Source organism: Macrobrachium rosenbergii, chromosome 48 (assembly GCF_040412425.1).
Source record: "Macrobrachium rosenbergii isolate ZJJX-2024 chromosome 48, ASM4041242v1, whole genome shotgun sequence".
NCBI lineage: Eukaryota > Metazoa > Arthropoda > Malacostraca > Decapoda > Palaemonidae > Macrobrachium > Macrobrachium rosenbergii.
The window spans coordinates 45471623-45493706 of record NC_089788.1 but is presented as its reverse complement, the minus strand read 5'-3'; the positions used below and the strand labels follow the sequence as shown (position 1 = coordinate 45493706).

The following is a 22084-nucleotide window of genomic DNA, read 5'->3' as shown; positions in this document are numbered from 1 at the left end:
GAAATTATGCCATGAAACTTGTTCCTAGACAGAGAGAGAGAGAGAGAGAGAGAGAGAGAATTTCGCTTTACAGGTGACTTAACTTGGGACTAAAGCACCATTATTTTTTATTATCTAAAAATAGATGGAAACTATCGGGGAATCCATAGTTATCAACCAGTCAGTTTTTCAAGTACCGTTAGCTATTGGATGTGAATGAACCATCAGCCCTTCAGTTCCCCAGCAGACGACGCCAGCTCCTCTGAAAGTGTCCATCCTCGGTGATTTTTCGTTTGGTTCCCGCCTCCCTGATGGCTACTTGCCCTAATGTTCTTCTTCTTTTCCTTTGTGAAATAAGAAATTGTTTAAATGATCTACTTCAGCTTATATCTTCTCTATTTCCCGTCAAAACTGAGAATAATCAGAATTTTATTATTGGCTACCGCCTACATTTCTGCTTTAACTATTCATAAAACGAACTATTGCAACAGAAAAATCTCTAACACATACAATTAAGTCTTTTCCCATTATGTTCTTTAGGAAGAGCTTATTCACATGAAATTTTGAGAGTTTAGTTGCGAACGAGATAAAGCTCATGCCTAACGGATATTTTAATGTATCAAATAAACATGCGTTTGCAAAACATCTAAATAATTAGAAAGCTGAGACGTGTTTGGGACATGTAACATGATAAATTGCTATGTAAAGCCTAATGTTGCTAAATAATTACAGCGTTAAGATAAATTGCAAGGATTATGCAATAAAATATGAATTATCTATGTTCATCGTATATCTTCCCTCACTATGTTGTTCAGTGCATTATCACTAGAGCGGTAATAATTAATGGAGATTAAATGGGCCAGCGGTTCATGATATAGAAACCTAATAAACACGGTTGTGATTGCGTTAATGAGAATAGGAACCACTGTCTTCAAGTAAATCTCTTTCCCTCTTTCTTGCTATGTATTGCTGAGCTTTTTATCAAAATTGCGACACTTATATTTACTTACTAATTACGATTTTTTCTATAAATCACTGAAGAATGTCAATTAACAAACAAGATTACATTTACTTTTTTCAAGTAAAAATTACCTGTTACCAGTGTTTAGAATGAGTTTTTTCAACTTTTGTAATTTACCTTAGCACTATCATTTATATGAACTAAACGTAAAACGAAAACGTCTTCACAGTAAGATATATTCTACTAGTGCATAGGAAATTATCTCAATGTATCATATATATACCAATGCTCACAGGACAAAATATAAGTGTTACTTCAATTAGGTCTGAATTATTTTCGCCAAATGATGACGAAAAATGGCATAATATCTCAAAGTTAAATTCTTGATTAAGCTCGCTTGCCATGAGTCACAACCGATATTATAAATTTCCTGCCTTTTTATATAACAGTGAGTAGGAAAATACTCCCCAAAAACTGGCAGAACTTGAAAGAGAAAACGGCACCGGAAGATGAAATAAAAAGAAACTGTAGCCACTGTCTCCTTTTATTTCTCTGTTTATTAACATGATTATGATCTTTTCACTAATTACTCCCTCCTTGGATAGTTTTAAGCACTGGTCGTATTCATTCTCAAATTGCTATGTGTTTTTTCCACACACACATATATACATATATACATACATGCATACATACATATATATATATATATATATATATATTATATATATATATATATATATATATATCTTCTATATAATAATATATATATATATATATATATTGTTACAGACTGGACTTGGTTTTGATAAGGATTTAAACACAAAATTATAATTGATGCTGCCTGCAAAACCGGGGGAGTTCAGTTTGTAAACAAAGGATTTAGTGAACTTGCCTCCAGAATTTTCAGCAGGTTATAATTTGGAGTGGAAGGGTCGCCATATTGGAATTGGGAATTCGTTTGCCAATTTGCAGGGATTTACTTATAAAAACTTAGCAAATAAACAGTAAAATCAACATTTAGTCATAATACAACATAATCACTGAGGGCAGATTCAGAATGGGGCACAGTAACAATATTGACATGAATTGGCAACAAGCAAGTGGATACAAATGGGAGCCAATCTGCAATAATCAGTTCAATGATAATAATCACATTCGATATGCCTGATTTTGTGAAATAATGTGCAAATGATGGTTTCCGGGATGGAAGAATACTTCATAAGAACAGTTGGCCAATGCAGGAAACTTCTCTGAACTATGACCAGGAATTGAGTGGGTGGCAGGCGGGAGATTTATGGAAGCATGGGTACAATCATGCCACGTGTCCCTCCTGAAAAGAGGAGGTTCTGGGTTAGCCCTGCTCAGAGCTAAAATGGAATCTTCCTACAGAAGATTACTTAATACACGTTCTTAAATACAACACATAACGCGTAGCCTAGAGGTGCTTTTGACGAAAAGCACGTAAATATAATCTGAAATTGGAGCAGCATAATGCGTTAACAATGAACCTGCGTAATTATAAGCGCCCAAGTTAACACGCTATTACAACTTAACTTAAATAACTTAAATAGCCCTTAGATTGCACTGGTGGAGGGATAAGTGATTGTTATTTCGGTATCTTTACTCGAGTTCAAAGTGCCTAAATGGCAAGGGAGGGGATACAGGTAGGATTCTAACAAAGGGAAGATTGTTTCATGGAGGAAGAGGTTAAAAGTTTAAAAGAAATGGAAATTAAGGAGTTAAGTACAAGGGACAGGGCTGGCTATTCGACTACTCGCAAACGTACAAACCTTTTATGACTGTTATAGGCGCCTACAACCATTCCAGGTGTTTACGGAGACAGTCCGTGGCGGAGATGGAGGAACCACTGGCCCAGTCCGCTGCAGATGGGGTCAGACTAAGAGTGAGCTTCTGTTTTCCCCAACATGGCCACCGTGAAGTGTCTCAGCTCTGGTCAACGTACCTGCCAAGGAGTCATACGCCAACAAATCACAGACAAGGACCTTAGGACTAGGCCTTACAGAATAAATCACCGCACATCCCTAAGTTCGATACGACTTTTGGGCTCCCTGAACACTAATTGCTAACCCATCTCAGGTGATGGGAGAGCGAAGGTTTTGGCTATTGTTCCAGCATCGTACGATCTTTAAGGGAGAAATCTGGGTGTGTTCTGGTACTTGAGGTTTTAAGGGAGGCCATTGTCACCCTGCCTGGAGTATTTCCTGTAGGCCGTGGAGCATGCGTTCTCTGTCCATATGAGTGAAAACAACTGAGTTCCGCCTTACTGGCGTAATATAAGCTAACTGAAGTATAATTCTCTCTATAAGTTAGCTAGATAGCAGCTAAATAGGAGGGAGGAATATATATCCTTGACAGGTCCCCCCCAAAAAAGGACCTTCACACCCTTTCGGGTATGAGGGTCTTAGCTAATTCCTCCCTACTGGCCCATGACCCTACATAAGGTGGATTGTGGCTCTGCACATCTAAGGAACCACTACCTAACTGCTAAGAGAGGGGGTTCTGAATTGTAGCTGGTACTGGCCTAACCTACCTAAGGATATAGATGCTTCTACTAACAGACTGGGATGACAGGATAAATCTACGCCTGAACAAATGCACACTGTAAACACTTAGCCTAACTAACCTACTAACTTTGACATGGGCACTGCACGAACATAAGGTAAGCGCACTGAGTTATGATCGGCACTAAGCTGCTAACACGCAACAGATTGGCTGCCTAACCTGAAGAAATTTAATTCATATGTATGGTTAAGTAATATATCAGTTTGAGTCTAAGTGGGTTGGAAGGAGGTTAGTTGGAAGGGTTGTGTACAGAGCCTAAGTGGTTAACGGTTAATGCTACACAGAGTTCAAGAGGAGTCACTGAGCTACCCTCTGGGCAGGTGCCAGGATCGGCTTTTGGTCATTGGCACTGTGCTTAGCGAACGCAATTGCAAGAGGCTTATGGCTCTGACTCACGAGGTAAATTTCTTCTGCCCCTTCTTCTTCTTCTTCGGGGACCTCCAGGGTCTGGCTAGGCCATTCCTAGGGGGTGATGAGGATACTGACTCTGAAGAACGGCCAGGAGTGCCGTCAGGAGCAGGATCAGGGGCAGCCTCAAGGGCTACGGGCTGGCCTCCTACTTCGGCTGCTGCGACAACCGTCGTGGGAAGGGAACCAGCGTCTGCGTCCTGGCCGGACAGTTCCTGGTCGACCAGAAAAGAGGTAATGTCCAGGCCTGCCAGAGGGTTGTCCTCAGTAGGTGGAAGAGTGTGGGAAGAAGAACCGTCTGGAGTCGGAGGTTCACACTGTGCGATGATCACAGTGGTGAGATTTGGGGGATCTCCCGGAGGAGGATCCAAGTCAGGATCGGGGCCCGGCACTGGCACTGACTCAGGGCCCGGCTTGGGAAGTGCACTTGGCAGGGAGCATCCTGCCAAGATGGATGGAGCTAGGCACTGACCAGTGATGGCAAGGGCCACTGGCAGTGGTGTGTCAGACAAAGCTGAAGGGGGACCCGGGGATCGAGACCCCTTAGGTCCTGGCATGAATGTGGACAGTGTAAGTTCCCTGTCTTAGTGAAGGATTGGTGCCTCTTGGTTCAGTGGAATTGGCCGCTGCGGCTAGCCTACTGGGGCACTTTGCCCATCTTTCAGAGTGACCCCTTACGTTGCAGGGCCTGCAGCGGTAATTTGTTCGCTCCCTTTTGAATGAGGGAGTAATTCTTGGTTGGCCGTCCGGTCGCAAGACCCACGGACTAGGCCTAGCAGGTGAATGCGGTGGATTAGTATCGGCGGACAGGGGCACAGCTGTCACAAGGGCTGTTCCCAAATCTGGTGTGGTGCTGGAGGTGCTGGCCCGGAAGCAATCAGGTAACAGAGTGGGCGTGGGGGTGGGACATCCCAGAGGGATGTCACGGCAAACAGAACTCCACTCCGTGCCTAATAAACAAACAACGCCAAGGCGATGCACCTGCTCGCTCAAAGGGTAATCACCTGAGCTCCCCGCTGTGGGGGCCGGTCGGGGACTGTTTGTCCACAGGTCACGGTCCACTTGGTGTGCTCCTCTGCATGACACTGGCGGGCACCTGGGGCGATCAATCGAACAGTGTCTGATCCATTGTCGACAGAAGTTGGCAGGTGCACTGGGGGGCTGGAACCATCCAGAGAAGCCACTGAGACGGACTGTCCAGGGCCCTCTCCAGGGTGAAGTTCTCTCAACGGCGGCGCTCAGCTAAGGGGCAGTGGCACTGATCATGTTCACGTGCCTTGGTGTGACTACATGTTTTGGGCAGGCAGGATACCCAGCAGAAGAGTTTCCTGAAGCTCTACAGTCTTGGCAGGGGCCCCGGTGATCTGTTGATCTCCCGGCAGTGACGGTATGCTGGGAAGCCGGTGTTGAATTAGGCAGAGAGGAGGACTGACGGTTGCTGGTAGGTTGCTGAGAGTTGTTGCCCTTCTGATTGCCATCCTTATAGCGGCAATCTGCTTCAGCGCATAGCCATACCTTTACAGATGGGACCGCGGGTTTGTTAGGCGGGCCGTTCTTAGTGATTGAGGCCTGAGAGGTGTCGGGTGGCACTATTTACGCTACGAGGGTGCCAAGGGAAGAGGTGTATGTCTCCCGAGCATCAGCTAAGCAACGCGTTTCCTTGAGGTGGCTGGCTGCTTATCATTGAATACACAGCCAGAGGCAGGCGCACACTGGAAGAGATCGTCCAGCATGGTCGGTTGAGAACAATCTCAAAGGTGTCGCACGCATAGACTCTGTGGTCCCGGCTTGGGTTTTGTGACAAGCCCATTCCGTCCAGGACCAGCCGACATTCTTGCCATACCTCTGAATCATGTGGCACGTGCTCCCTCTCAGGGAGATTTCATATGCCTTAGCGATGGCCTGTGGGCGGCAGCCATGTCCCCTCTTTGGTCTCTGTCCGGGACTCAGTGAGCAGCCTTAGCCTTCCTGTCGCGATTGTTTGGTAAGCAGTAGACCCCTCTCAGCCAGGCTGACACGTCATGGGTCTCGAGAGAGGAATTGATCTCTTAGAGCCATTGTTCGGCTGCGTCTTCAGTCCCTCCCCACAAGGTTATTGACTGTTGACAGGGTATTTGTGGCTGATGAATGAGGCTGAGGCTTGCTGTGCTGGCTTCTAAACTTTCCTTCTTGGCTCTCTCAACTCCAAGCTCCTGTGCTTTGAGAGCTAGTTCATGCTGTCTTCATCTTTCTTCTCTCTCTTCTTCTACTCTCTGCTGCTCGGCTGCTTGCTTCCTTCTCGCTCTTCTCTTTCTTGCTTCTTCTCCGTAACGGCTTCTTGCTGCCTTTTGTTCTTCTTCATACTTTCTCTTCTCAGTGATCTGTTCCTTTGAACTTTTGAAGGCCTGGCCAGAAAGACTGTCCTCTTCCCTATATTCACAAAATATTGATGCTCCTCGGTTGACATGTTGTTGATGGGGAAGGGGTGTTGAAATTGAGCTGCGTGGGTGTTCCGATGGAAAGGTTTGTGACGATGAGGAAGTGTCCTTAGACTAATAGCACTTCAATGAGTGTACCTTTGAATGAGTGGCACTTTGTGGGGAGAATGTGCCTTGCAGGTCACACTGGGGGGAAAGCGTTCTGAAGGAAGTCTGGGTCGCCCATGGGTGAATACGCTGGTAAATGGAGTGCTCACAGAAGGCTCTAGAGTTCTTATGGGCGGATACTGTTAATGGGGTGTTCCTGAAGGAGCTGCGGTCACTTATGGGTGGAAACACCGGTTGTATGGCACCCTGTTTCTTCAATACAGGTGCAATGACGTGTAGAAAGTTGCTTTTAGATGGGGGCACTGTGGTGCTGGTGAGCTCCGTGGAGCAATGCAAAATGTCAGTGCATGAATTGCCACTGAAGGTGAGGTACTCTGCCAGGCAGAAGGTAGTAGGGAGTAGAAAGGTAAATGGGAACTCCAACAGAATGGAAAGGGATAGGAAAGGGAAAGGAGAAAGATAAGTGCTTCGAGGTTGGGTGCTTAGCAGTGCCGCAGATTAGTGACACTGAGAAGTGAACTGGATATGGCACGAAGGTGGGTAGCTGATTATGAGAACGAGTGGGTGCTGCCTGACGTGAGAGGACAGGTGGGCTACGGGAGTAGGCACAATGTGCAATGGTTTATAGCACTTGCAACACGCAGGAGTCTGAGATAAGATATACCCACTTCTGCAAGATCAGTTGGAACGCGTAACAAGATATAATATTCAGTATATACGCTTTATCGCACTTGCTAAATGATCTGGGTTGACGCGGAAATAAAGTTGGTTTGCTTGGGTAATCCGCTAAGCACAAGCGTGCAATTTCGCACTGGTATATGGTAAATTTTAAATGGGTTAGAAATTTTAAATTTCAGGTTTTGATATTAATCTCATTCTTTGTATCTGCCTTTTATGATTTATGAGTTGATCCCCAAACTCCTAAGTAAATTACGTTTGTCCCGTGAGAAAAAAAAAATGCACTAATGCGAGAGGCGAGAGAAGGGGAAGAGAGAAAAAAAATCTCTCTCTCTCTCTCGGTGAGCGATATGTAATGGCACGTATTTGTTATGAAATTATAATCCCTTTATTTTACGCTTAAGCAAAATTACATTATGGTTGTGAAAGTACGTTAAGTTAAATATATCAGGGAATGGCTACTGCTTGCTCTCATAGAAAACTTAGTACGGTACGCAAGAACGTTTCAAATTGTTTCGCACCGTTTCGATTTTCATTAAAGCATACAAGGAGGAGGTTCGTTCCTTGAACGAGCGTTGTAAGAAACGAATATGCGGAAACAGCTGATCGAGGAGACGAACTTGGAACTGGATGGATGGCGAAAAAGGAAAAGCAAAAAAAAAACAGACTCCACTTTCTTGCTAAATACGGGTTTAAAATGCGAAATTAATTATTTAACTTCAAGATGTCAGCACTGTTCTTACTTTACGTTAATACTTTAACTTAATACGGGGTCGTTAAATAACTAGCTGGGAACTGATGGCACAACACTGAGACAAGTAGACGCATGCGCATTTTCAACACCACTTTGTCTGACTGGCCCGTATAAATGCCGGATATCGCTATACGGATTCCGTAAGCTAATCGTTATTTCAAATTTATCACTAACCAAGGAAATGTACATTTTCTTTGCCATGCTATTCAGAAATAACCTCTAGCTACTGGTCTAAGCTCACACATGCAAATTCCTAGCTACCACTTCCTAAATCCTAAGTACTTGTCTGCAACTCGACACTTTCACCATAATTTTTGCGGGGCAGACATTTCACCTGCTTCCTCTCTGTTTCGCTAATATAAGAACCTATGCTTTCCCTTGTTATGAACTTTTTTACAATGCTATGAGAATTGTTGCATTTTAAAAAAAATATTAACATTACCCTTATTTCCTTACATGTTAGGACATGCACACGCACTGTTTACCAAAAGACATCGGCTTCTGATCGCTTCCTAATACTTTTAAAAATGAAATGGTTATCGTGAATAAGGTATTGATTTTAAATATTCCTGGTTTTTCTAGTCTGGCTTAACTTAGTGAAGCTAATTTAACTGATCCCGACATATCCTGGCATTTGGTCGTCACTGTTACAGACTGGACTTGGTTTGATAAGGATTAAACACGAACCAGGAGGTGCAGTTTTGTAAACAAAAATTTAATTGAAGACTTTACCTCCAGATTTTCCTGATTATAATTTAAGGTGGGAAGGTCGCCATATTGGAATTTAGAATTCTTTTGCCAATTTGCAGGGATTTACTTATAGAAACTTAGCAAATCAACAGTGCAAATCAACATTTAGTCACAATACAACATAATCACTGAGGGGCAGATTCAGAATAGGGCACAGTAACAATAATGACATGAATTGGCAACAAGCAAGTGGATAAAAAATGGGGCCAATCTGCAATAATCAGTTCAATGTTAACAATCCCCATTCAGTCTGCCTGATTACGTGAAATAGTAATGCAAATGATGGTGTTCCAGGATGGAGGAATACTTCATAAGAACAGTTGGCCACAACGGAAACTTCTCCAACCTACGACCAGGAATTAGTGGAATTCGGGTGGCAGGCGGGGTATGGAAGCATGGAATTGCGATCATGCCACGTGTCTCTCCTGAAAGAGAGGTTCTGAGTTAGCCCTGCTCAAACTAAGGGAAATGGAGTCTTCCTACAGAAGAATACCCAGGATACGTTCTTAAATACAACACATAACGTAGCCTAGAAGGTGCTTTTGATGAAAGCACGTAAATATGATCTGAGAATCGGAGCAGCATGTGCAGAGAAGGCTTTCACTGTACTGTAGAACAGTTTTCCCCTTTTGCTGTAGAGAAGGGTATTCAGTTTACCACAAAGTAGGTTTCCAGTGGTTTCTGTCATACTGAAGGGTTTCCAGTTCTAAAGAGTGGGGCCCCTTTGCTGTAGAGAAGGCTTTCACTGTACTGTAGAGTAGTCTTTCTATTTGCTGTAGAATGGGGCTTTCCGATTCCTATAGATCAGGGCCATCTACTGTGAGAAGAGCATTCAGTTTACAACAAAGTAGGGTTTTCTATACTGAGAGAGGGTTTCCATTTCCTGTGGAACAGAGGTTTCATTTATTATTATCATCTTTATTCTTGTTATTTTTACGATTCATGCACCTGCTCTTTCTCCCAAACCAGGTGGCTTGGATGAAAAAGTGACCAACATCGTCCTGTCGATGGGCGAAGCTGTGATCATCAGGGACCCCGGATGTCCGTGCAGAGAGCAGAGGTCGACCTGGATCCTCACAATCACCAACGTCACTATCAAGGACCACGGATACTACACTTGCAACATAAACACTCTGCCCCCGACGTCCATCCACGGGTTCTTGAACGTTGTAGGTACGCGGGGAGCCAAGGAGTTTATTTGCTTCCCTGGGTTGCTTAGTTTCTGTGGCATTAGACATTCTGGGTTTCACACAGGTCCTGTCTTCAAAAGGACTGACCTGGTTTGTGTAGTTTCTGTAGACATTAGACATTCTGGGTTTCATACAGAGATCCTGTCTTCATAAGGACAGACCTGGTTTATGTAGTTCCTGTAGACATTAGACATTCTGAGTTTCATACAGAGATCCCTGCCTCATAAGGACTGACTTCTTTCAAGTAGCGCTGCTGCTTAAGAGTTCTTTGTTATGTTAGCTCAAGAGAATGGTTTGATTACGAAAGCCTCGTTTCCACCTTTTGTTGCTCGGTAAGGAATGAATGGAACTGGTCAGAGAAGGCGGACACTTTGTTATCTGGGTGGTAGACACTCTATGGCTCAATACCCTGTTAACTTCTCGAATTCTTCGTGCTTGTCACTAGAGAGCCTTCAGATCCAAGTGCAAGAAATCTGAAGCAAGTTATGAGATCGGCAGCGGAAACGAACCCGCGTCACCATAATCACAATGAGATCACATTGGATCTTAAGGGTTTGTAGTGACAAGCGTATCCAAATAAGCGCGATGAATTCGTTAAGTTAAGAGGGCATTGTGGCTATTACAAGTACACTATGTATTTGGTAAAAAGTGACCAGTAGAATCTACACACACACACACACACACACACACACACACACACATATATATATATATATATATATATATATATATATATATATATATATATATATATATATATATATATATATATATATACATATATATGCAATTTTTATCACACCATGGTTTATATACAATCATGAAGCTACAAATGTCTCTTAATATCAACTTCACCTTTTGTGATAATTCTCTACCTGGATACTCTCGAGGTAGCGTGAATTTGATATTAAGCTTGACATTTTAGTTTCATGATTATATATATATATATATATATATATATATATATATATATATATATATATATATATATATATATATATATATATATATATATATATATATATATATATATATATATATATATATATATATATATATATATATATATATATATATATATATATATATATATATATATATATATATATATATATATATATATATATATATATATATATATATATATATATATATATATATATATATATATATATATATATATATATATATATATATATATATATATATATATATATATATATATATATATATATATATATATATATATATATATATATATATATATATATATATATATATATATATATATATATATATATATATATATATATATATATATAGAGCCTATGGCTCAGTCGGTAGAGCAGCAGCCTAGGACTTCGTAGAGGTCCGTGGCGCGGGTTCAAATCCGCAGCTGACTGGTCAGAGAAGGCGGACACTTTTGCTATCCGTGTAGACACCCCGGGATTATGTATGTAATCAGCGGATAGGTTTGCTGAAAGCAAATGGGTGTTACAGAGTGTTACAGACTAATACACACATAAACCAAGCCACTCCAACATCTTCTAAAAACATAACAGACACCTCACGTCTCGAACTGTCGACCTAACCGCCCAGTTCTCCTCGCTGCTGGGAGAAAGGGCTGGGGATTATACGATATACGTACACATCGTTACCGGTGTCTAAGCGATGTCAGGCAGGGCAGCCGATCGAGGCTACGGCCTTTCCCAACGCCAAATCAAAGTCCTTCAAAAGAAGGCATACCCCATATAAAAATGGGAAAAAGCACGTTAAAACGAAGAAATATATATATATATATATATATATATATATATATATATATATATATATATATATATATATATATATATATAATGTAATAAGGGATTTATTTCTTATAATCGCCTCTAGTGTCATTTACATTTTCTGTTAAGTAACGAAATTTTTTCTTGGTAAGGTCACTTTATTACTTCAAGGAATTAACTTTTTTGACCTAAACTGAAATGCATTTCGCGAACTTAAATTTGAAGGAAAACGAAACCCTATTAAGAGACCAGTCCTTAATTATCAAAAATGAAAATGTATCGAGCACCATTACGTTTGTAAATTATGGACAACTTTGTTCATTTAAAAGAATGGTCAGTTCTCTTCTAAATTTAGGTAGACTTAACATAATTATGCATTTAAATTTAAGAGAGAGGGGGCATCTATTAGAATGGGCCTTTGATTAACGTAAATTCTAATGCATTGTACATAATCATGAATTTCAGTTTAAGACACGGAAGGCCCTAATAATGAAACGATCCTTTTAATCGAGTTTTGCCGAGAAAAATATGTAAATTTAGGATAAAGAAGAACCATCTGTTACGTTGGACTTTTGCCATTGCAGATTCGTGGAGCCTCGATGTCTCTCTCCCGCCAGCAGTCAATCACTTTTGCTCGGGTTTAAATGTAAATCCTTTTTGCAAGTGTCTTCTTATTCATGAAGGAAACATGAGGAACAGTGATATTTGCCAAACGCCTTCTTCTCAACTGAAACAAAATAAAATGCCCTGGACTCCGATAGGAAACAATATCTGGTAGACCTCGGTTTCCAACAGTCCATATAATCGGTCCCCAACGGAAGGCAATATAGCACAGACTCCAATAAGAATAAAACTTTTTCGGTTCCTAACAAATAATATATATAAATTTCTTTTTCCCTGGCCTCCTGACGCCGACTCTCATTCTTCCTTTGCCAAACATATGAGAAGCAACAGAAGAATTTAAAACTGAGGTTCTCGAATGGTTACTCGTTTTAAGTTATGCAAATCCAGTGAGATCAATCTAAACGCCTCTAGGTTATTAGTCATAAACGTGGCTTGTGCTTTGTGTAACTGTAACCTCTTGTGACACTTTCCCTCATCACTGATGTAAAGGGAGTTTTTTATATCTGGATTATGAGGATTTGCAACTGGATAATCTAGGGAGTAATCTCACGGTTATGTGTGAAAGCATCCAAGTGCACCTTATAATGATGCCCTTAATTTATATATATCTTTACTAATTAAATCCACTGATTTCGATTTCCTTATTACCTCTATAAATATCCCGACTAATTAACCTGATCTTTTCCCTGGTATGTAGCTCTTAAGGTCTATTGCGGTGTTTCAGTTATTTTTCGTCTTCAAAAAAATAACGAACTGGTGTCTTCCAATGTAATTCCGTGGAAAGAGTTACATTAAATGTGATCCCGGTAAGCATTTCTTCTTTTCCTTGCTGAGTTAAGAGCAGAGAATTTTTTCTCACAGTCATACCAAGTATTACAAAAGATTCATCGCTATAAGGATTTTCTTGAACCAATTACTGAGACAGGAGCTGACTTTCTTGAACGCGCTCATAAATGCGTTTCAGTTCGTCGTTTCACATCTTACTCCCTTCCTCCCCTGCGACCCCGCCGAAACAACTTGAAGCTCTAGCCCACAAAACCCGTGGAGACACTTAGGACTAATGATGAAAGACGCTATATAAATTCCGGAGGAGCTTTAAGCCTGAAGTACCGTCGCTCAGAAAGTGCGGTCCCCTTTCGCCTTCCGCTTTCCAGTCACTCTGTCATTTAACAAGGACGGAATCCATCAGAATGGAGAGCGAGTGTGATGATGAGAGTCCTTTCTCAGGGACGCTTTTGACGGAGACATCCAGGAGGAGGGAAAAGTGCAAAAGGAAATGACGACGGAGCGAAATTTCTCTCACTTAGGACTGAGTTGTCCGAGGGGCGCCCGTCGCCCAGTGCAGTTGGGTTGTACGGTAATAACACTTTTTCCCTCCCCACCCCACCCCACCTTCTGTCTTTCTGTTTAAGCATGTATATAAAAAAAAGAATGATTAGATACACTTCTCCTAGCTGTATTTTAACACATTGGTATCTCAAGTCATATTAAGTTTTGCTCCGATCGGCGACGTGAAAACAAGATTTCCAAGGCGAGGTTGAAGGTTTATTTATAGCTAGTCATGAGCACAATCTTGAATTCGTTAAAAGTAGTGCGCTGAAAATAAGGTTTGACATAAAAAAGATTGCTACAAAAGGTTTCTCAACTGTTTATTGTAATATCAGGTGTTCTTAATAACATATCAAAAGTCTACCAAAATCTGACCATGCAAATGGTCTGATTCCCAAAAAGGGATTTAGACACCAAATTGAAATGAGTAAATGGGGATTTTCATAATTTGGCAGCTATTTTGCTCCTCCATCATTGATTTTGCATTTTGTATATAATCACTTTAGTTTGTTGTCAGTCAGGTAGGCTAATTGGATTAACATATCTCCAAAGCACGGGTTTAGACAGCAAGTTTACTTCTGTAATATGAGTTGAAATGAATAATTATGTTTTTTTGTAGTTTGTCAGCCATATTGGTTCTCCATCTTAGATTTTATAAATATGTAATCATTGTAATATACTGTGATTTAAATAAATTTATTGGATTCCTAGATTCCCAAAACAGGGGTTTAGACAGTAAATTTACCTGTGTAAAATGAGTTAAAATAAGTAATTATTTTTTTTTTTTTTTTGGTTGGCAGCCATATTGATCCTCCATGTTAAATTTTGTATATATGTAATTAGACCTGTTTCAATATACTGTAATTCAGGTATGCTCTTTGGATTCCCAAATCAACAAAACAGGTGTTTAGACACTAAAATTATTTGTATAATATAATTAGAATGAACAATGGAGAGTTTCATAATATGGTGGCCATATTGGTCCACCATGTTGGATTTTGTGAGTATATAATCACTTCAATATAATGCAGATATGCTAACTGGACTTCCAGATCTTCAAAATAAGGTGTTAGCATTACTTATCTAGTATGAATAATGAAGAGTAACGGGCGTTTTAAGGATTTAGGGGCCATTATAGACGCCATCTTGGAAATCAGACCTTCTGCATAGCCAGATTCTGGTAGACTTTTGATATGTTATTATATTAAGCACACCTGATACTATAATAAACAGTTGAGAAACCTTCTGTAGCAATTTTTCGGGGGTAAGGTGCTTTTTTCTATAAATGCAGCCGACTAAAGCGATAATGCAGCTGCGGCTGATTAGATCTCATTTTCTTCGAAACTAGCATCAAAACATTCAGTCTTGGAGAAAACCTACAAAAAATAGAAGCTTACAAGGCCAGTTAGGTTTGCTACAGAGAGAGAGAGAGAGAGAGAGAGAGAGAGAGAGAGAGAGAGAGAGAGAGAGAGAGAGAGAGAGAGACTTAGGAGCAAATAAAAAAATAAATATAATGAAAAATATTGATATATGAACCAACGACAATCACCCATTCTCCAGAGAAGATCATTCTATGAAAATGCTGACAAATAAAAAGAGGGCAGCAGTTGGGTCTCGCTGCTTATAAAAGGAGCAAAGAAATTTGCTTCATTCATCCTCTTTTATGACTGGACTTTCTTTCCCGTCCATCCACGATTTTCTTTCCATATCCTCATGTCTCTCACCCTTCCTGTTACCCTTCCACTCATTTCATATGGAGTATGTGTCACTAAAGAATAATCTCTTACTTTATATGTGCCATTTGGTATTAACTTTTCTAATGACTTACTTGCATGTTTGAATTATTTTGAATGATCTCCTTTGCGAGGCCGAAACTGGGTGCGATTCAAAATTGTCTCAGGTAGAGCGAAATTGATTGGATCTTCTCCCAGAAATGCCACAATAGTTCGAATCCAGGCCTGGGGAGAAAACCAGGCGAAAAATTGGGTCAGTCTTACTTATGAGGGTGGCGGGTTCTTTTTTTCTCATAATGACCCATTACTTATTCCTCCCCCTCCTCTTCCTCCTCCTCCTCCTCCTCCCCTACCCCACCCTCACCTCTCACTACCCACCTCTCTATCCTTCAGTCTGTCTGTCTGTTCGCCCGCCGTGTGCTTTCAAGATCGAAATTAGTTGCCAATATCGAATTTGCCGATTTTTCCTCCTTTTGACCTCTCTGTCTCTCTCTCTCTCTCTCTCTCTCTCTCTCTGACTAAAATTGGTGGGTGTCATCATTCCTTTTAATGACTTTTTTTGTTGGGGTGGGGGGGGAGCTGAGATTTTAATGTAATCTTCCTGACATTTATACTGGAGCGTATGAAAACGGTGGACTGTGCTATTGTTAGCCGATGGCTCCTGAGAAGCGAGAATCTAGTAAGGCAATTTCCATATTTCGATTGTTTTTATTCATAAAATACCTTCATCTAACGTCATTCTTTTCTGGGTTAAAATTAGAATCTCAGTAATCAAGGAATAAAGGTTAGTTTCGACTCTAATGTGCATATTCCTGCTGAATTCATGTTTTTGTACTTTGAATCGAAATCAACCCATCATCAACATAATAATAATAATAATAATAATAATAATAATAATAATAATAATAATAATAATAATAATAATAATAATAATAATAAATTTGTAATAATAACATAATTGAAAATAGTCTAAGCGCACGCAAAAAGATATTTGAAAAGGCAATACCAGATGACATGCACACGAAAATAAAAGATCATCCTTCTATGACAAAATACCCCATTTGAAATGAAATGGGGTCACCATGTCTCTTCTAAGCTTCTACAGAGGGCGTAAGCAGACCCTTGGATAATCAGGGTCCTAGGGTTCCACAGTTAAGCCCAGTAAGAGCCCACTTTATATATATATATATATATATATATATATATATATATATATATATATATATATATATATATATATATATATATATATATATATATGTGTGTGTGTGTGTGTGTGTGTGTGTGTGTGTGTGTGTACACACACACACACACACACACACACACACACATATATATATATATATATATATATATATATATATATATATATATATATATATATATATATATATATATATATATATATAAGGCCTCTGGGGTTCTCTGGGAAGTACCAGTAGGACCCTGGCAACTTAAGGGAACTAAGATTCCTTCCGGAATCCCAGGATGGCGGCCTCTATCAGTCAACTTGTTTTTATTTGGTTTTAGAAAATGACACGTAATACAATTTTTGCTTTCTACATCTTGAAAACATGGAATCCTTACTTAGCTCCGGAAACTTATAGTTGGCTCCAGCGCTGATTCCGTGTCTTCATGGATCTTTATAAATCAGGAACCTTGTTGAGTGTCTTTCTCCAAAACTAAATTAAATCAATCTGATTAGCAGGACCATCCTTCGGGTATTCCGGAGGGAATCTTTGGTCCTTGGTTTTGCCGGGTAGAATACCCACATTTGGCCAAAGTGCCTTACACCCATTTGAAATGGAGTATTTGTCATAAAAGGTTAATCTCTTTGATTTTTGCATGCTTGGCATTTGGTAGAATCTTTTCTAATAATTTTCTTGCTTGTGATGAAACTATTTTGAATGATACTATTGCAGAGTGTTGTAACTGGGTCCCAATTTCAAAAACGGCTTGAAAGGGGCAAAATTAGATCTACTTCCAGAAATGCCAAAGCCGTTCGAATCCAGGCTTGGAGAATCCATCGGGCCAAAAACTGAGTCAGTTTTATTTACGATGATGGCTGGAGAGAAGACAGGTGGGGCAACTCCATGAAGGAAGCGATGGACCTTTCCTTTAAAGGATACGAGGTTATTAGACGCTGGAAAACGGAAGTGGGAAGTGATCGCCTCTTTTTTCGTTGTTTCTGGTATTTACTCGTCTCTTTTTTGACAGTTTATCCAACTTTATATTTCCTTCATTTCAATTTCGTTCCTAGCATTTCGCCAAAACTATCTTTTTCCTAGCTCTTGCTTCCTTGCTGGTTTTGATGCCAAGAGCTTTTCCTCCTCGTCTCTTACTCTTATGTCTCCAACACTAACAAACCGAGACATTCACTTATTTTCCAGTCTGTTTTCTCCTAGCTATTGCCTTCTCCACTTCTCTATCTCTTAAGGCTAAGCAACCCGCCACTTTCTCTACAAAATAAGACCACAAAAACACCCTGCCACTGAATGTCCTTTCTATTTTTTATTTAATTTTTCTATAATCTTAAGTCCTTCACTTATCTCATTCTCTCAATTTCACTGAATGGCCATTTCCTCCTTAAAGTCCTGCAGCAAACACAATTTTGTACTTGCTTTCCTTTCTTGTTCACTGTTGTTTCTTCTCTCTCTTATCTTATCTTCTGATCCCTTTATCGTTTCTTCTATCTCTTCTCTTATCTCCTTCTCCCTTTCTTTTGACTGCGTAACTTGATTTCCTTCCAAACGCACGATGGATACGCTGCTTTACAGCATGTCCCTTCTCGCTCTGTGTAGTCTAACTAGCTCTTTCCCTCTTCCTGTTTTATTATACTTTTATTTTCTTTATTCCTCTCCTTCAGTTGGCAAACAGATTCAGCTCCGTCAACGACATTTCTCTCTCCGAACAGCCAGCAACAAGGACATCTTGAGATTAGATTTGCGTCGTTGACCATAGCCGTTACGACGGCAATTACATATACAAATCAGTCAATAAAGCATTGAATTTTCATTTCCATGCCCCATTTCTAAGGCCTTTCCTTTCTCATATTTTCTTCATTTTTTTTGTCTATGCCACTTTCATTTTCACCTATGCTCCTCTTTCCAGTACTCTCTCTCTCTCTCTCTCTCTCTCCTGATCTCATCTCAGGAAATTCTCTTAAATTTCCTGTTTCGTCCACCTCATTTCCTCCTTGTCTCTGCTGTACAATCCTCTCGTTTTAATCAGGTTCATCACCGGCAATCTCCTCCCCCAAATCTCACAGCAAATACACCCAGCCCTCGGTTGCATTTTTTCTCTTTCTTAAGCATATTTATTCTTCCAACTTTGTCACAAGCCATTTCTTCCCTGACGTCCGCCGCATGATCTCTTTCATACCCCATTTCCATTCCTCCCGCTGCTATTTCTTCCTGCTATTCCCTTCTTTCTTTTTTCTTTTTCTTTTTCTCTCCTGTCACTGTCATTTTCGCCTTTAACATCTACAAATGCACTTTGGAAAGTGACTTTCCCTTTTTTCGAGTTCTATCATTTCTTTTTATGTTTAGTTTCTTCGTTTATTTTCACTTTTGGATATGTTATTGAAATGTGTCACCGTCACTCCGACGCAAAATCAATTCTGCACTGGATTTCTTTTCTTACATATTCCAATTTCCAATTTATGCGTCCTTCCTCCAAAGGCTTCCTCGTGATACGTGTTTTGTTAATGAGAATTTTCATATACAAATCCGGACAATATAACAATAATAAAAACGATAAATTATCATATTATATCGTATTTCCAGTTATACATTGTTTATTCACTGAATACTCGGAATCAGACTGAATTTCAGTCTTAAATTTCACCTGCCCTTTCTTTCTCTCACTCACTCCTCATTTCCTCTGGACCTCCCTCCCTTCGCTACTTCACAAACTGAGTGGCCGCCCCTTCCTTTCTGCTTTGGGGCTTAACATTTCTTCCCTGTTTCTTTATTTCCAAAGTTTTTAACTCTTTCTTCCTCCGTCGTCAATCAGTTCCCCCTCTCCAGTTCTTATCAATTTTCTTGTTTTCTTGGTCTGGGCTGGAAAAATGTATTAGGCTGAACATTCCACCGGCCTTTGTTCTTGAGAAACCCATCAAAATACCATCAGATGTTGAATTTCCTTTCCTTCCCCTCTCCCTTTCCCCCGAGGTCTTTTCTTCCCTTGTCCTTCCTTCCTTCATTGCACCTCGACGCTGCTAACTCTTTCCTACCTCTCTGCAAGAATGCTGACGGACTTAATTCACATTCTAATCCTCCTTAGACCTTCTGCTTCTACCTTCTCACCCCAAATGTCCTTCACAGCATCCCACTATAAATTCCCGTCAGTGATTCCTTTCGTTTTCCCAAATTCTTTTTTTCTTTCTCTTTTCATGGATTTTTCTTCTTTGTAGGCTTTGTCAGTGTCCATACCCCTCATTCCCCTACTTACTCAGTTTCTCCCCTCTTCCGTTCTGACTTCTCTTCTCTGTCACTCTCCCGTTTTCGTCTGTGTTTGACTCCTCAATAACAGACACTGCAAATGGGCTTTAGTACTGAATGAAAGAATCCTTAGAAATTATATGGTACGAGATTGTTGGCGCGCGCTACCCGTGCTGCAACCCGGCGATGCTGTCTTCCCTACCCTCCTTATCCCCTACTATTACGATCTCGCTTTTCGAGATCGACAGGTTCTTTAAAATAAACAAGCAATTGGGCTGTAATGACTGACGAGAGGTGACAAACAAAGGAGGGAGGAGCAGAACAAAACCAAAAAGTTACCTTAATATCAGTTTATTTACAAAATTTACAAGTGAGTCAGGTCCAGGAGAGAAAAAAAAACTTAAAATGACCAAATCAATAAACTAACACGTGACAGCAACATAAAATTCACATAATTAAATACAAAAGAATCATAAGACACAGGCAGCATAAAATCATAAACAACAATAGTAAAAATAAAAAAAACAAGCAGCATAGAGGAAAAAAAAATCGAGAACTGTAAAACCAACACTGCAGGACAACTAAACAGAGCCGACACGGCAACCATCAAGTCCTCAGAAACAGTTCTCCCAGACTGGACTCCCACGACAGAGCCAATACGACAACCATCGCGTCCAAAAGAATGTTCTCCGCTGCTCTACCGCCTTGACCTGCTGCTGTCCTGGACCTGACTGGCGAATTCTGACACCATCCACCACACGTCAACTCGCCAACAAGAAAAACAAAAGGAGGCAACAATCCACCAAGGGAACAATCGACAAACGATTGTTCCTAACACCTACCCACCCCGCCCCTATCAGAGCCGGACAAACAGGTTTGTAGAAGGGTGGATGTCTCCCCTACCCTCCCATTCCCCTACCTACCCCGACCCTACCCGGGGCGGACAACCTGCTTGCAGGGGTTGGGTGGTTGTGTCATGTCTCCCCTACTGTCACCCGGGGGAGGACAAACAAGATCCACTCGGATTTTATTATCATAGAAAACTATATCAAATGTCATTTGCTTTGATCCTGAACTTTATGCTTTTGTTCGTCCGTCTACCAATGCATAACAGAGAAATAGCATCCCATCAGTTTTTGAGCACCTCCTGAAAAGTCAAATTGGTTTTACTAGTGATAACTTCAACCACTGTGACGTCAGTTTTCTTAAATATTTATCAATCAGTCCATCATTTTGAGTGAAGAGTGGTCATCCCTCGAAAGTAAATCTTGAAATACAAAAAGTGGATAGAATAGGTGAAAAGACACGAAAGAATATGCCTACTTAAAGAAATGGTATTTAAAATCTTCTTTTGAGTTTAAACTTGAACAAGGTAAAACGAAAACGAATCGATGTAGAGATGAGAACTATTCTTTCATGAAGACGTGAAAACTGAATAATTTCCTACGAAATATTGTTCAAAGTAAATCATGGAGAACGTAAAAGCATGAGGAAGGAGGAAAGACACAAGCCATCCCTTCACGGAAATCAAGAACATTAAATAATGGTCGGTGTTAATCTTCCCGGAACGTAAACCGCAAAAAATTAGAAATGAGACGATGGTGGACGAAAATAAAGTACATTATTTTATTCAAACAATGAAAAATTGTATATTGATCTTCTTCACATTAAACACCTACTATGTCTTTCCTAAATTATTTGCTAACAATTGAACAATACAATTTAAATCTTACTCTGTTGGCGTTCAGGTACTATATTGTTTGCCGGGTGAAACAGGCATGTAAGTTTTTTTTTTCCTTTTGAAGTTCATTTAACGTTTGGTTTATTTTACAAGCGCCAGCTCATTCTTTCATCCGGGCTTGCCACCGGCCGGAGTGGATAAACAAGGTTTTTTTTTCTTCTTCTTCATCTTCTTCTTAGCGACGCTTAAACTGAAAGCGTTGTCATGTCGACTTAGTTTTTCTTACCATTACTTCATTTGGAAAAAAAAAAGTTCTTTCCGAGTTTGGGCGAATCAATTAGGAATAAGTCTTCCGAGTTTTTTGCTTATTATAAAGAAATGAATTCCGAATGAGTTTTAGCCAGCAGAATTTAGACAAAGAGGTCGTTGATTTGCTTTTGGGACAGAAACGACGCATCTTCATTAGGCTTAGAAATTAGGGAAGGAAGAGTGAGTTTTTACTGCTATTAATTCAGGCGAGAGAACATGAAGAGCTTTTAGGCTTTAACAGAAAATTTACAATGTTTTACTCTCCCTGTTATTATTTCTTGTTATAATTAAAAGCAGTAATTATATATATATATATATATATATATATATATATATATATATATATATATA

General features: G+C 40.1%; 2 protein-coding genes across 2 annotated transcripts in view; one reads left to right on the top strand and one right to left on the bottom strand.

Moving 5' to 3' along the window:
- The window catches only part of LOC136831368 (orexin/Hypocretin receptor type 1-like), a 166276-nt gene that overhangs the window by 50802 nt on the left and 93390 nt on the right, over positions 1-22084 (top strand).
- LOC136831075 (protein enabled homolog) lies at positions 3821-6377 on the bottom strand. Its single transcript, XM_067091022.1, has 6 exons — positions 6181-6377; positions 5643-5799; positions 5204-5500; positions 4573-5173; positions 4123-4481; positions 3821-3985 (listed from the first exon to the last, which is right to left on the bottom strand). The coding sequence occupies exons 1-6, from the start codon at positions 6375-6377 to the stop codon at positions 3821-3823; spliced, it is 1776 nt and encodes a 591-aa protein (XP_066947123.1).

What these genes read in the sequence shown, in the direction of transcription:
- LOC136831075 (XM_067091022.1), bottom strand. Translation starts at nt 6,377, where the DNA reads ATGTCAACCGAGGAGCATCAATATTTTGTGAATATAGGGAAGAGGACA. An exon ending in AAGCAGCCGAGCAGCAGAGA is followed by an intron (nt 5,800 to 6,180) that starts GTAGAAGAAGAG and finishes TCTCCCTGAGAG; the next exon opens with GGAGCACGTGCCACATGATT. An exon ending in GCTGGACGATCTCTTCCAGT is followed by an intron (nt 5,501 to 5,642) that starts GTGCGCCTGCCT and finishes GACACCTCTCAG; the next exon opens with GCCTCAATCACTAAGAACGG.